The following is a 16,364-nucleotide window of genomic DNA, read 5'->3' on the forward strand; positions in this document are numbered from 1 at the left end:
TACTGCATACATTATTTCCCTCTTGAAATCACTTCCTTAAACTGCACTTTCCAAAATACCTTTCTTGGAAAGGTACAGCATTCTTCTTTGATGTTTGTTCATATTTACTCAGAACTTCCTTGCTCTCACAAATTTTCTTCTGAAGTATCAGTAGTTCATAAATTAGGAGTAGGGGCAGAGGGTGGAGCAAAACTGGTTCGGTACCAGTTTAAGAGCACTGCTTTTTTGCAATGGAAAATTTTCCCTCACCAGAGTGAAAGAGAGCCACCAAAAGCCGGCCTCATAATTATCTTGGGAACAATCTGACTTTGCTTTATTTTTTTAAAACTTCATTAACATTAACTCTAGTCATATTCAAACCAAAAAACTGTGGGAGAGTTGCTAAACTGAATTTCCTTTTGAAGTTTGCCTGAAAGTGCTTTCTCTTGAGATGTTCTCAGCCACCAGATGCTATTCTACTAAAGGAGCAAGTTCAACTCTGCCATTCCCACTCATATACCCACCTCGCCCTGGGTAGGGGAAAGCCAGGGCTTCTCAGGGAGCACGAGGCACATTTTAAAACTGGTTAATACCTGATGGTAGTTGAAGGTATGGATGTATTTACTTCCTAGAATTTAGGAATTGCTTCAATGAGGCAGTTAGTGAAGATGGGGAAAACCACACAAAACCCTCCATTCTATTTTATCCATCAACACACTCCTCAATATAAAACAAGCTAATCTTCATAGAAAAAATCTAAAAATTGTTGAGATTCCATGCCCACCCTGACCCATTAATCAGAGGCTTCCTAGTTCTCTAAATAGGACATGCCAGGTTGTATATGTCTATAAAAATATAGTCCCCATGTGATCAGAATTTGAAACACAAAAACAAAAAGCCAGAATCTGTAACTATTTCATATCAGAGAAAGTAAGTTTGTTAACAAGTCCCACAAGGAAGTGTAGTCAATACATTTGTTGTGCTTCTGAGTTCTGAAGCACACATTAATCTGAGCTGAGGCACAGCACACCCCTGCTTTAACTGACATTACATTTCTAAGTGACTGCCTTTCCCCATAACTGATAAACCAAGTATTTAATGTTTTCAAAATATTGACCCAAATTATAATTCTTAGAACTTAGGTAATTCATCTCTCATTCAACAAATGTCTTTTAGTTCCAGAGAAGAAATCAACCACAAAGCAAAATAATCAATTTCCTAGCTTAGGGTTTTAAAATGAGGAAGAGGGATATACAACCTCAATTTATAAAAATTTACAAACCAACAAACCAAGACATGCTTAGATAGTCACTCCCTTATTCAAAGTACTTCTAGCTTATGCAGAGGATACTAAAAATGTGAGACGGTATCTTGCCTTACTAAGGAGCAGACGACTATAGAGAAGGAATATACTACCTAGCATACTCACATGAAAAATTAGTCATATATCACCCATGAATATGAAATCAATATTACTTTATAGCAACACCAAATAATAAAAGTGCCAATCAGCTCATGTATATTCACTATCAGTGCTACAAACCTCAGTTTCATCTCGGTTCCCTCCTACCTCCTTTCCAAAAAAAAAAAAAGAAAAAAAGAAAAAGGAAAAAGAAAATGAAATTTAACAGTGCACAATGAAACTACTGTGGTTTAGAACAAACCCAGCTATGAATCTTTAGGTCCAATGAGTCCAGCAATCTAAAGTATTTGTTTCAAGAGCAAATAGGTACTATGTGACACATGGGTAAGATTTTTTCTACCCCAGATTATACATCACATATGATGGTTCCGTTTCACTTAGGACTACTCAGGGCAAGCAGGCCTAGCTTTGAGGTTTCTCTGAAATCCACAAATATCTGCAATCTGCTCCATATATTCTCTTTGGATCTCAAAGGTTACTCACTCTCCCACAAAGCACAGTGTCTAAATGAGCTTGAACCACATTCCAGATGTAACTGGAAAAAATGGACATTTACAACTTATAAGGTATACTCCCATTGTGCAGGCTAAGAAAACAAAATATATCATGGCCTTGTGGCTTTGTTCCTAGTTCAAGGGCATATCTTGAAGGCTAGATAGATGAAATATACATAGTCTTCCTATTTCAATTGCTGGCAAGTTGAACTAGCACACGAGTAATTCAGATTACTGCATCCTAGAACAAAGGACTTTTACAGAAATCACTTTATTGTACATTTATACTGAGGTTTTGCAGCTTCCCTTTAACACCCAGCATTAAAGAGGCAGCCTGGAGTAAGAAAGTGCTGCAGAGCAGCTCAGGAGTCAGGCATTGCTCTACCTGTGTATCCTCAGGCAAGAAAGATGCTGGCTAGGCCTCAGTTTCCTTAACTAACCTAATGTGAAAATAAAAAGCACTTGCCTACTTAAGTGACTGAGGAGTCAAAGGGGTAATCCAATTAAAGGCACTGTGTCTGGCGTACAGCCGTATCCAATTTAGCTATTAAATCATTTTATTCCTAATTAGTTTAAGGGTGCAGGCGTTGAAATCACTTACACCTGAGCTCAAATCCCAGCTCTCTATTATTGAGCTGTTAGGTAGTATTAACTAAATTTCTTAAAGCAGGGTATCCTAATTTAAGGTTTCATGTCATGGATCTCTTTGGCAGTTAACTTTCAGTAGTGGTCAGTTAACTTTCAGTAGTGGTCAGCAAAAATAAAGATGTAACTTTAATTTCTCATCCAAGTTTTTCTACTACTTGACCCCAAGTTAAGAGTCCCTTTCCTAGAATAATCAAGAAAATGGGGGCAGGGATTAAACCCAAATTGAGAAGATTAAATATACAAAGCAGGCAGCACAGAGGAGGTGATCTCTATAGAGTTTTTATTACTTCCTAGAAAGTTCTATGTCTTAGGGAAAAATTTCAAAGTCTCATCTAGCTAGCCCAAACGTCAACATCAAAGCATCTCTTTCAGTGATCCTTCTGGGTCTTCAGAAATGAAATGTGGTTAGCCCTCTAAGACATCCCCAACTCACTACACTACAGATATCAACTTGAAGAGTTCTCCTATTATGTTAAATGTGACACCAAACTGCTTTCTAGTAAAACTAAGTTTTTTTTTTTAAATGTACACATAACTCCTAAGTTTCTCTTAACACTAACTGCTGTCACAACCAAAATGAAATCACACAAGAGTGTGACTCATAATAATCGCAGGTGCCTTGTCATTAGTCTTTAATATTAATTACAAAATGAGAAACAAACCACGGAAAGTCAGACTGAGGTTCTTACAACAGTGCAGTGACACCAACTGCAGGTCATTATCCTCTTCCCTTCAACAACCCCGTACATTCTGGTCTTTGCCTACTCAGCAGATTCAAGCTGTGCCGTTTTATGTAAAATCGTACATTTGAGCAGTAAAAATTTCAATGACTCACCAGTCAAATTCTCAAACACCCTCTCGAAGGTGAACTGTTTTTTTTTTTTAAATATTAATTGGCTTATAAAATTCTTTTCAAGACACTACACACACACACACACACACACACACACAAACCAAGAGAACCAAAAGGAGGTGCACAAAGAAATGAAAATTTGAGCAAAGGCAGACAAGTTAAATCAACTTAATTTCTCTGAAATTAATTATTTCTGAAAGACAGAAATTTAACTTTAATCCTAACTTTAACTCAATCTCTGCTCTACTCTGCAGAAATTGTGTGTTCGCCAAACTGTTTTTTATCTGACAGTAAATAATGAACCACAGCATCAGGAATGATGAGAAGGCAATGACAAAGCTGCTTCCTGCCCGTCGTCTTCGTAGCACCCCAATCCTTCCCCCCCCCCCCCCGCAACCTTCAATTCCCCTAGCCATTAACATATTTTAAAAGTTTCCCTCCGTGCCTGGCTCACCTTGACTGGGCTGCCATAATTCAGTTTATACAGCTCAGAGTCTTCTGTCCATTAGAGCCTTCCACCCGCGGCCCTTCTGCCAGCGTCGCGCTCACCATTTGCCGGAGCCGAGCGGGGACGGTTCCCCAGCGCGACTCCCGAAGGTTGCGGGTCTACCTGCTCCCGAGCTCGGGCTCCGACCGTATTGGCTCGGACCGTATTGGCTCCGACTAATCCTGATGGACATCCGGGCACCGGGGCCTCTGCAGGCGAACTACACTTTGGACCGGCCGGGAACCGTCACGTCCGAATTCAGGGCTAGTGAGATCCCGCGGGGCGATTTCGGAGAAGGGAAACGAAAGGAGCCGGCGCCCAAAGCCCACCGGCGCTCGGCTGCCGCCAAACGGCGCCAGACCTCGGGCCAGCGTTGGAAGGGAAAGGAAATCGCGTTTTGGCTCACTGAAAGTTGTCCGAGTTCGCCCGAATACCCCCCGTCAAGAAAGTTCTGGTGGTACGGTCCGCCTCCTTAAATGGGCACGGCGCTCGGCCGGTCCGAGCCCGAGACTGCGCCGCGCGGTCGCCGACGCGGCCCAGCTCGGGCGTTTGCGGCCGAGCCCCGCCTGCAGGCTGCCGGCTCGTGCTCTCTTGCCAGGTTTTAGCGATGTACAAACACACCGCCGGAACACCCGGTACCCGCCGCTCCGAACTCCAGCTCCAACGGGAATACTGTTGAATATTGGGCCCCAACAGGCTGCAGTGAGTAAGGAATAAAACCACAGCAGTAAACCCACGTTCTTTACTTTTGATCATCCCGATGCTTAACAGTTAAGAAATGTATAAGTAACGCACACTTGTTCTCACTTGTTCGCTTTCAGTTTTGATTTCATTTTACGGTGAGATAAATATTGACAGAACGCCCTAATCTTTTTGGACAACATGCAGATTACAAAGGAAACTAATTTTGTTCTTGAAGTAATTAAGGGGTTGGCAAATTTTTCAAAAATCAGAACGCAAACAAAGTAAACAGCATAAGACGTACAAAAGAAATCGCGTCCTACTTAAAGGGACACGGAGAAGGCATTTAAATTTAAACTGTGCCTAAAGCTAAGCAGGAAAAAAAAAAAAAAAACTTCCATGGGTAGAGATGGGGTGAGGTTGTGCGGACCAGCAGCACACCGCAGGAGCTGGGAACTCTTAAATGACTGATGAATGAATGTCTAGTCTGTGGACTCCCTACTCCACCTAGAATTGTTACAATGTTGCCCAGCTCACGAATAGATACTCCAGACTATTACTAAGAAGCCATGTAATACAGACATGTTGACGTCTGGCACAAAAAAACACAATGCTGGGAGGGTGGGGGCGGGAGGAAGGGGCAATGCATCTCTATCCTGGTTCTCTAAGTGAGATTAGTGGACTCCTGGGAGTCCCCGTGACCTTCTGAGAGGTCAAAACTATTTTTAGAATGACACAAAGACATGATTTGTCTTTTTCACTGTGCTGACATTTGCACTCGTGGTGCAAAAGCAATTGTGCTGGCGCCTCAGCACTAATAAAGGCAGTGGCAGCAAATGGAACTAGTAGTCACTGCATTCTTCTCCACACTATTAGCAATTTTTTTTAAATAAAAGCCAGTTTCCTTTACAAAAGTTCTTAATGAAACAAGCAGTAGGAATTATTACTTTTATTAAATCTTGGCCCTTGAGTACAGGTCGTTTTGATGTTCTTTATGACAAAACGGGAAGTACACATGAAGCACTCAGCTACTGCACAGTGAAATGGGTGTCTAGAAGAAAAGCACTTGTGTAATTGGGTTGCAGGCTGAACTAGCTGTTTTTTTCTTGGACTACCATTTTTACTTGAAAGAGTAATGAACAAGCTGGTTGGTTATTTGGCAATGATTTTCTCAAAAATTAACAAAGTGGGTCTGTTTCTTCAAGGAAAACAACTGATAGTATTTATTACCAATGATAAAATTTTGGACAACTTTACATCTGACACTGTGAGTCTGATAGCTTCCCAATACTTAAATACTTTTCTGATGAGATAAGGACAGTAATGAATGTGATTTTAGAAGATCTGCATAACTTAGTGACCAATATTTTTTGAATGGTACAAAATCACCCATGGGTAAAAGATCCATTGAAAGTGCAAGACACTCTTTGGCTGCATCTACTGTGAGGATGAAGGCCATTCTCAGTATACTGTTGACATTCCAAAAAAATGTGGACATCACTCTTAAGGGACGCACAATTATTGTGAAAGGCCCCAGAGGCACCCTGAGGAAGTCACGTCAATGTAGAGCTCAGTCTCCTTGAAAGAGAAAGAGGCTCCGGGTTGACAAGTGGGGGGGAAATAGAAAGGAACTGGCTACTGTTCACACTATCTGTAGTCATGTATTGAGCATAATCAGGGATGTTACACTGGGCTTCCGTTACAAGATGAGGTCTGTGTATGCTCACTTCCCCACCAATGTCATTATTCAGGATTTCATCATTATTTGGATTCTTGTTGAAATCCAAAATTTCTTGGGTGGAAACTATATCCGCAAGGTTTGGATTAGGCTAGGTGTTGCTTATTCAGTATCCGAAGCCCAGAAAGATGAGTTAATGCTTGAAGGAAATGACATGGAACTTGTATCAAATTCAGCTGCTTTGATTAAACAAGTCACAACTGTTAAAAACAAGGCTATCTGAAAAATAGTTCAGGCTGATGAATAGGGACAAAATTGTCCAGCTATATTAATGCCAACATGTCAGATGATTTTTCAGACTTATTTGTGATATTTTAAAGATGTGTATTGAAAAAAAGTGCAACAGACAAATGGATTTTCGTGTATCAAAGTAAAAACAAAAAAGGTTTGATAATATGATTTCAGATTCTACATTGTAACTAATCTTTAAGAAACTATGACTTGTAGGGTTTGGGTATGATATCAAAAAAGGTATTAAAATATTCGTCCCTTTTCTGTGTGAAGCTGGATCTTTATAGAGTTCAACCAAATGAACTTGCAACACACTGCATATAGAAACAGATATGAGATATGAGAGTCCAGCTGTCTTCTGTTAAGCGAGATAGTAAAGACATTTGCATGCATATAAAATAATGCCACTCCTTTCACTAATTTAAAAAAAATTTTAAATAAAAATGAATTTGGTGGCACAAAATTATTTCATGTCATTTGTTAATACTTCCATGTCTCCCTCACCTCTCCATACTCATCATGGCTTCTCTTATATTAAAGGTAATATTGTATTATAGCTATTTCCATGTAACCTCTTATGTAGATCAGTTTTGGCAAAATGTTGTTAAATCACCTGAGACAAGTATTAAAAAGAGACTCCAGAACTGCTGAAGTTCTAAATACCAACTATGATCAAAATCCTTATGGGGTAAGGTCCAAGGGATATGCGTTTCGACAAATTCTTCAGGTAATATTTGTCTGCTTACGTGTGAGAACCACTTACTTAGACCATGGATATTTAGAAAATAATGGTAAGAGCTTTTAAATTCAGTATTGGATTATAATACCTCAGTCGTTTTAAGGATCAGAGTTGAATAGCATTTATTTTCACTGGTAAAAGATCTCTATCATACAATAAAATACTGTTGTACACACATATTCTTTTGAAATAGTAGAGTGATAAACCTTCAAGGAAATAAAGTATAAATTCAAGAAAAACTCTACTCCTCCAAATTTTTTGCTTGCCATTTTCTCCCATTTTTCTTTCTGTTCTAAATACCAACTATGATCATTTATACCTTAAATAAATTTATATCAGACGTATAAGCTAAAACAATATTACATAATAGATTTACTCACAAATTTTTCATTAGAAATGAAAAATTAGTTACATTAGAAATGTAACTAATGTAAATAATCACTAATATTAAAATTACATTTTTCCTCTGTGAACTGCGTCAGTTGTCCTAGTACTATTTAACCCATTTCCTGTTTGCCCCAACTATAACTCACTAGCAGTGCTTGTGGCTGCAGAGTTTACCCCAAGATAACTTGCAGATTGCATTCCAAACCTTACCCTCAAAGTTAGCCATACATCTCCCATACTTTTTAGAGAATTAATCAAAATAGGACTGATGCAGTTGGGACAACTCGTTTGAATTGAAAACAGATGCCAAATGATTTGAAAAAAAGGATTGCAAAGTCAGATTCTGTGGTGAACTTAATGGCACTAAAATGGTGTGACAAGAAGGAGGTGATAATGTTGTCAGCATTCCACAATAATACTGTGAAGTAGACAACAGAAATGGAAAGAACACTAAGAAGCCATGTGTCATTGTGGATTATAATGAGAATATTGGTACAGTGGACTCAGCTGATCAGACGCTCATTTCTTATCCAAGTGAGCACTAAAGGTACAAGTTTTGGTATAAGAAATTCTTTTGCCACTTTCTAAACATTACAGTGCTTAACTCCTACATCCTGTTCAAGAATGGCAATCCTGAGCACACAATCAGCCATGTAAACTTCAGACTGATGCTGAATGAATGAATGCTGGAAAAATATCACAAGCAACGTCTTTGAGATTGTGCTGTGAGGATGTCATACCTCTTTGCCTGTCTGGAAGACATTTATTTCCCTAAGAGCATACCACCAACATCAGGGAAGCAGAATCCAACTGGTCACTGCAAAGTTTACTGCTCGTACAACAATGATGACAAGAAGATCCAGAGAGAAATATATTTTTGTACAGAATGTGGTGTTCTGCTTTGTGTTATTCCGTGCTTTGAAATTTATCACATGCAAAAAAAGTTATTAAATATTGATCACATACATTTCTGTTACATTAGGATTAGAGACAGTTCTGTTTAGAAATAACTCCAAGAACAGTTTTATATTTTATTTTCACATTGAAAACCAGTCAGATTTGCTTCAGCTTCGAAGAGTATGTTTATGTAAAATTAAACTAATGCTGGCTGCACTTTTTTTTCTCTAAATGGAGAATGGGTTAAATACTATAAAGAAATGAAAGAATACAGCAAATACTTACCCAAAAGAAATATGGAATCAACAGCAAGCCAGGATTACAACTGAGATTCCCTAGGTTCTCAAGATGGTTTGTAACGTAAATTAGCAAGGGTAACATGAAACAGAAGTGGGATTATACTCAATTTGTAATAGATCTAAAAATACTAGAGAAAAGTGCAGGAGAAATTCTGTAACTGAATACTGTCTGTGGCTGAAGAAAATAGTGCAATGCAAACATGGGCATTATTATTTCCAAGTGTTTTGAAAACACCATCGTATCCAACCCACAGATGTGTTCGGCAGGGTGAGTGAACAAAAAGACATCTTAACCTTTTGGTGGCACAGAACTCTTTGGCTTTCTCACTAAACTTGAGGATAACGGCTCACGCGTACAACATTGGTTGTACTTTGATGTGGTTCATGATCCCCCTGCAGCCCACTTAGTGAGGCTCTGTAGACTCTAGGCCCTAGAGTATGCTCAAACGGAACCAGCTAACAAACCCAACTCATCTGACAAATAAGGGGTAAGATCAATTATCAATCTTCACTGCCCTTTTAAAAGTTTAGGACTGTGTTAGCAATTGTCCAGTACAGTGAAGAATGTCTAATGAAAATAGTGGAAAGATGTGACATGACAGCGAAACATCATCTATACAATAAAACGAGTTTCTCTGTTCACCTCTACGTTCTTGAATTCATTAATCCTACAGTACCACATATGCTAACACCAAAAAAGTAAGGTATACAATTTAATAAATAGGGCAAAATATATAAGGTGAGTGGGACAGACTCTTCTATCTGAAATGAGTTCTTGAATCATGAGAATACCTTTTTATTAGCTCTCTCCATTAATGAGCTTTATAGATGACTTGCACACATGTAATGTGTGCCAATCTCCTTCTGCTGTCACAGCTCAACCTCCTAAATGAAGAGTAGTCTGCTTCCTTTGTGATGCCGGTAACCACCTTCCCTGACGCTCTCCTCTGTGAACTTTTAAGATACTACTCTATTTGGGAGGCAACTCATTTTATTTCATAATTCCTTCTGCTCCCACATCCAGGATCCAATAGAAAACACTAGAAAACTTTGCTTGCTTCTTAGTCTAAACGCTGTCTTGGACAAACAATATTATCTCCAAAAGTGTTACTCCAGCCCAAATCTCTCTCCACAACTCCAAATCTGTTCTTTCCAGCTGCTCCCACTTTTACTTGGGAGGTTTTCTATAATGGATCATTCTTTTCATAAAAAGTGTGTCACACTAGAGATGACAAGAGACATCTATCATTCAGCCTGCGCTACTGCTTGGATCCACAAAGAGTGGTTTCCACATAGAGGAAGGAGAGTGGATCTTCACCAAAGACAGGATGGGAAAGAACCTGAGGGAAGGTGCGCATTTAGTTGGTTCCATTCTTGGGACTAAAAGCAGAAGGCAGAATTCAAAGTTATATTCCAATTAGCGGACAGGAGGGACTTGGGAAACATAAAACTTTAAAAACTCCTTTTCTTTATAATGTGTCTTTTAACTGTTTAATGACCAGCAATAAACCCCCTGAAATTAAATCTGCTTCCTGAAGATATAGACTAGCAAAATCCAGTGAGAATGCACAATAATGAGTATGCAGGGAGTATGCAGTAGAGAGGCCTTTAAAAAGGAAAGGCAGGTAGGTGAGGGAAAGAGACACCATTAGCCTAGAAATGGCCCCAGGCGAGGTGGTGATCCCCAGCAACTCAACTCCACAGGGTCAGAATTAATCTGACTGGCCCCACGTTTAACCCACTCCTCTCCCCTTGGAGACTGGTTATCCACCGGTCACCAATTACCCAAACTAAAGATCAGCCACTCACTCTTTTCCCTGGCTCTTTTTCTACATGTAATCAACACTGAAATTCCCGAGGTCTCTTGAAATAGTAAAAGAACAAGTGTGGAGAGCTTCACTTTAAATTTCTTTGAATTTATACAACTAGTGTCTAATTACTTTTTCTCCCCCTGGATTGAATATGCTTTCGCCCTCCTGTTCTTCAAAAATATTTAATGGCATGGAAAGATACAGTATAAAATAAGGCTTTTTAAAAAAGCTGTTGCAGTACAGTCCATTTGGTATGACTCCACTTTATCAAAATTGAATTAAATATGCATATTTAAAAGATTAACAGAGCCTCTGTATCAAAATGCTAGCTGTAGATATCTTGGATAGAAGGATCAGGTAACTTGTCCTATTTGGGGCATTTAAAAAGTTTTAAATATTATAAAATGAACATATACCTGCTTTCATAGTGTCATACAAAAAGGAAAATCGCAACTATTGTAAACAATGAACAATAGTCATGTGCTGCTTAACAACAGAGAAATATTCTGAGAAATGTCTTTAGGCAATTTCATCCTGGAACAACAAAGAATGCACTTACACATACCTAGATGATACAGCAACTACGCACCTCGGCTGTATGGTGCAGCCTATTGCTCTTGGGCTACACGCCTGTGCAGCACGTGACCGTACAGAACAATACAAGATTAAATCAAGCACAACAGAAAAAGATGTGATCCAGAGACACAGTGAACACAAGCTGTCTGAGGCTGTTCTTGGCATAACTTGGCATACAGTTTCACAGCACACTTTTTTATAAGTAGAAAGAGTACACTCTAAAATAAAAAGTATATTACAGTAAATATCTAAACCAATAACATAGCTGTTTATTATAAAGTCTTCTGTAGTGTACATAATCGTATGGGCTATACTTTCACATGACTGGCAGCACAGTAAGTTTAAACCAGCACCACCACAAACACTTTAGCAATGCACTGCACAACCACATTTCAACTAGGTGACAGGAACTTTTCAGCTCCATTATTATTATGGGACCACTGTGGTTTGTCATCATGCAGCGCACGACTGTATAATAAAATCTTACCTCCAGAAAGAAGACAGAGGTCATCTAATACATTTCTCCATTCAACAATGCTCTTTCTCTAACTAGACGGGCCTGTTTGCCTATCTCCAGGGATATCTGTTGTCTTACAAAGCAGTCCCTTCCACAGCTGGCAAGTGACGAGCACTGGAAAGTTCTGTGCTCCAGAGACCTAACATTGGCTTTCCTGCAGCCCTTGTCCATTGGTTTGACTTCTGCTCTCTTGTTCCTAATACAGCATCTAGCTTTCTGATGCTCACTGTTTGATGATGTATCTTGTTCTAGCCTTTCCCTCATACCTATGTTTTTACATTTAAAATGCATGTATTGTTTAAGTTCTACCAACTATCTATTTGTATCCCACTTATCCCTTTGGGATTTTGGATTCCTGTGTTGCTCCTTTTCTACATTCCTTGCAAATTTTCAGGCCCCACCTTAACTTACACAATCAGAAACTCTATTGGTGGGGTCCAGCAGTTAGTTTCAACAAGCCTTCCAGGTACTTCTGTTATATACTAAAGTTTAGAAACCACTGCTCTGGGGCTAACGTCCTTATTGTACCAATTCACACCTGACACTTCTATCTTCTAATTCTTTTTTGAAATCAAAAATAATTATAGAATCTTCCAGTCTTTCTAGAACCCCCTACCATTTTCTTATTTCAGGTTTTTCACGTATCATCATGCTTTTTCAACAGCGTAATAAGAATGATTTCTCTTGCTAATGCTCTCTCCCCTCGCAGGCTTCAACACTACTGCCAGAATATAGACTGTCATTTCTAAATTACACATCAGATGTTATTCTCTTAGAGAGAAATGGGGGAGTGGGGCACGGGGAGAAGGAAGGAAAGAAGGAAGGAAGGAAGGAAGGAAGGACGGACGGACGGACATGCCTTGCTGTCTCTAAAATGAAGACCAAACTTATTGGGGCATCCAACTCCCTTCCCGGTTTGTCCCAACTTCAGTAGCCTCCTCCACCATGCCCTCCCCACCCCATCACCACTAACACCCTCTAGCCAGATATTTCCCTCATGCCACCCACCTTTGCACAGAATATTTCTCTTTGATGGAATGTCCTTTCCTCTCTTCTCCATTATTCAAACGCCAACCAATGGCAGCTTTTCTCAGAAGCTTCAAGCTCACAGTAGTAGGGTGAAGGGTTAGATGGGATTAAGGGAGTGTTTGCTTGTTTAGACAGGAAAGTAGCCAAAAGATAAAGCAGCTAAAAAGATAATCACTGATACAGAGAACTGTGAAGAACTCTGCTAGAGAAGCAGCTGGCAAGATTTCATCCTACACACGAATTCAAGAGAAATCTGACCCCAAACCAGCGCAATCTAAGGAGTTCTCTCATTATGTAACTAATACACTCTGACCTGAGTCCAGAAATGAAGCAAGTAGAGATCACAGATCAGTGGACTATTTTCAACACTTCAAGAAGTCCAAAGAAATCACGGATTTGCCCACGGAAAGTGTGTGAAGGGCTGCTTCGGGCCTCTCTGGAGCTTCTGCCAACTCAGTGTGGTCACACCAGTTAGCTCATGCTGAGCAAGAGGTCTGACAACTGCCTGTGGTTTGATTGATTTTAAAATAGTAAAACGAAGTTGTTTAAATGTAGTTTGTTTAGTACAGAGACTCTTTCAGAACATGGGGTCCAAAGAAGAAGGGCAAAATAATAGAAAACAATAATAATTTAAAACATATACACATCACTTTGAAGACAGGCACTTCCCCATGGATGTGAACTAACGGAAACAATTCAGATCCTTCCAATTGTGCAGTGGAGTTCACAACCTTGCCTACTCGGGAGCATCACTTGGGGAGGTTTCTAATTCCTGACACTCAGGCCACATCCTGGGCCTATTAATCTCTGAGGGTGGGACTCATGCAGCAGCATTTAAAAATGTCCTCCAATGATTTTAATGTGCAGTCAAGTTGGAGAAACTCTGTTTTCGACTACTCTACCTTGCTACTCCAGGTGAGGGCTACAGAGCAGCAGCAGCCAGCCTCCAAGAGGCCCATTAGAAATGCAGAATCTCAGGTTCCGTCCTAGAGCTACCACATCAGAATCACCATTTTGACAAAATTCCTAGGTGATTCATGTGCTCGTTAAGGTCTGAGAAGTACTGCATTATAAAATACAGAAGACTTAAGAATTCCTTTTACTCTCAAAGACAAGTGACCAATTTCTCCCCCACATTCAGTCTAAATCATGAACATCTAAACGATGTTTTGGTACAGTCCTCTACGTGTTGGGAGGGCTTTTGTTTCCTTTTGAGCTATTCCCCTGAATCTTCCAACACATAAGAAATGGGGAAGGATTTAAGAACTGGAAGAGAAGAGATATTTCCCGGCCTTTGCAGGGATGTTTTTTCCTTTTGGGGGGGGGGCGTGGTGGTGGAAATTACATATCTAGAAAGCCACAATGATCAGTAAACTGTGGCATATAAATTACACTAAGATCTTGTTTCCCCACACATAAAAGAGGTTACATCAACTATTAACAGTTTCTGTGATACCCAGTCCTATTCTAAATGTGTTGTTTTTATTCCTAGCGAATGTCTGAGTCCAAACAACTCAAAACATAAATTGAGGCATGAATTTTACATTCCATTGGAGGATTGAGGATTTCCAAAAAATCAGGAGAGTTTTATTTGAGGGTTGTCATGAGCTCTGTCTCCTATGTAGGTCACAATGCAAAAGGCTAAAATGAAATCAAATCAACCCCCTAAGCACTTTATATGTCAAAGCCCTGTGCAACCCTACAGAAGAAAATTTTGTCTTCTAAGCGTTTACGAACTCAGAGAAAAGGCTACTCCATTTTCTAAATCCTAACTATCTTGAAAATATAACAAATTTACAGAACAAAAGATTAGTTAATGGCCAATTAATCCTTTTCATGATCAATGAATGATCTATATATTATTGAGCTAATTAAATAATTAGTTTTAAGCATTATGTTTAAGGATTCATTTAAGAAAATTACAGCCATTTTAGTTCACAGAATATATTGCCCAGTTTGCAGGAAGAAGGGGACTTCCCCAGGTAATCCAATTAGTACTCATCCAATTTGAACTCGGTCAAGGTGAGAACTCTCAGCTGGGAACTCTGCTCCCAGCTGACAGACTTGTTAGTGCCCTTAACACCTCAAAGCTGGCCAGCCCCATCCCTTAAAATGCTTAACAACTGGATGGACCCCTACATTTCCACTTGGAAATTCACAGAGAGGTTACTTTTCCCCAAATATAATAATAGCCCCTCAGTATGCATGCTTGAGATGTTTAGTAACAATACCAAAGCCTAGCAAGCAAGGTGCTGGGATTAATTTTGTGAGTGATATGAATTGCAAACGTCTACTGAGCACCCACAACATGCATGGTCCCGTTCTAAGTGCTTTGTTTGTGTTAAAATTAATTCCCACTACAAGCCTTTAAGCCAAGTACAGCACTATCATCCCTGCTTTATAGATAAGGAAAGAAGCCCAAGGGGTTGGATAATTTTCTTGAAATCATGCAGCTGGTAAGTGGTGGGACTGAGCTATGACCAGAGTCCATGCTCTTTATCTCTAGGCCATGCAGCCTCTCTGGAGAAGCTGCTACAACTCCCTCGAGAAAACAGTCAGAAGACTGCTTCTACAGGCTCTTAGAAAGTAATTTTTCCCACTATCTAGCTAGGTTTCATCACAGCACTCCCAAATTTGACCCAATTTTTAAGCTTAGCTAGCTGGCTTCTCCAAAAGGCAAACAGTGATTCATTATCATAGTTGGTTTGGTTTTACCAGGCGCGTTTAGGGTTTGAAAGAAATTCAGTATCTGGGGCCAGAGCATCTAATATATTGCAATGACTAAAAATAAAGCTGTAAGAAAAGCAATTTGAAGTAAACTTGGCACTCCTGTCCTGTTTTTTACCTGACGTTTCAGGTACCAGACGCCCACCCCTATCCTTCAGAAAAGATAGGGATAGAACGTCTGCAGAGCTGTAAGTTTATGTTCTCGAGTCTAAGAGGTAATAGTAACAATTATTGATGGTGGTGTCATCTAGGAGAATCATTTTATGAATAAAGTGGTTTTGGAGTAAGAACTAATTTGCCTGAAACCATTTCAGTAACAGCTTCTCTCTCTCTCCTTTAAGGAATGTAGAGTTGCTGAGGGCCATAAATGCAGGTTACACATTTCCAACGAACTCAACTAAGTGGCTCCTAGCTGAGAGACCAATATAAAATAATAAAGAAACAAAAAGCCACTTTCCACCCAAACAGTTTTCCTGACACTATTACATTTATTCTCAGATTTGAAGCCTTTTTTGATAAACTTTGATGATGCTCATAGCTTGTTACCCAAGACAGCTTTGGCAAATACCTCCTGAGCCTCCTCACTGGTGGCCAGCAGTGCTGCCCATGGACGGCGTTCTCTCTGCGGACAGTCTGAAACTGTCCCCAGGGGGGCCTGTGGGCTCAAGAAGCTGTATTGTACACACCAGAGCTTGTGGACCTAGCACCCTGGAGAGAGACCCCTTGGCCTCACGTTCATACATCTTTGATGTCATCAGCTAACCAACACTCTTTGGATAGTACCAAAGCAGGAATGCTGGGGGCTCCTGCCGAAGTGGTCCTGTCATCTTCTGCAACTTACACAGCCT

At 39.8% G+C, this 16,364-nt stretch overlaps 1 protein-coding gene across 5 annotated transcripts in view; it reads right to left on the minus strand.

Annotated features, from left to right (window-relative positions):
• The window catches only part of AFF1 (AF4/FMR2 family member 1), a 166,496-nt gene that overhangs the window by 110,095 nt on the left and 40,037 nt on the right, over positions 1-16,364 (minus strand). The window contains exon 1 of one of the 5 annotated variants that reach the window (XM_016161024.2): positions 3,852-4,371. The exons of the other annotated variants lie outside the window; for them this stretch is intronic. Coding sequence (XP_016016510.2) covers positions 3,852-3,868 — 17 coding nt within the window. The 5' untranslated portion in view covers positions 3,869-4,371. Of the gene's footprint in view, positions 1-3,851; positions 4,372-16,364 lie in introns of those variants that run through there. 5 annotated transcript variants of the gene reach the window in all.

The sequence above is a fragment of the Rousettus aegyptiacus genome, unplaced genomic scaffold (assembly GCF_014176215.1).
Source record: "Rousettus aegyptiacus isolate mRouAeg1 unplaced genomic scaffold, mRouAeg1.p scaffold_m13_p_10, whole genome shotgun sequence".
Taxonomy (NCBI): Eukaryota; Metazoa; Chordata; class Mammalia; order Chiroptera; family Pteropodidae; genus Rousettus; species Rousettus aegyptiacus.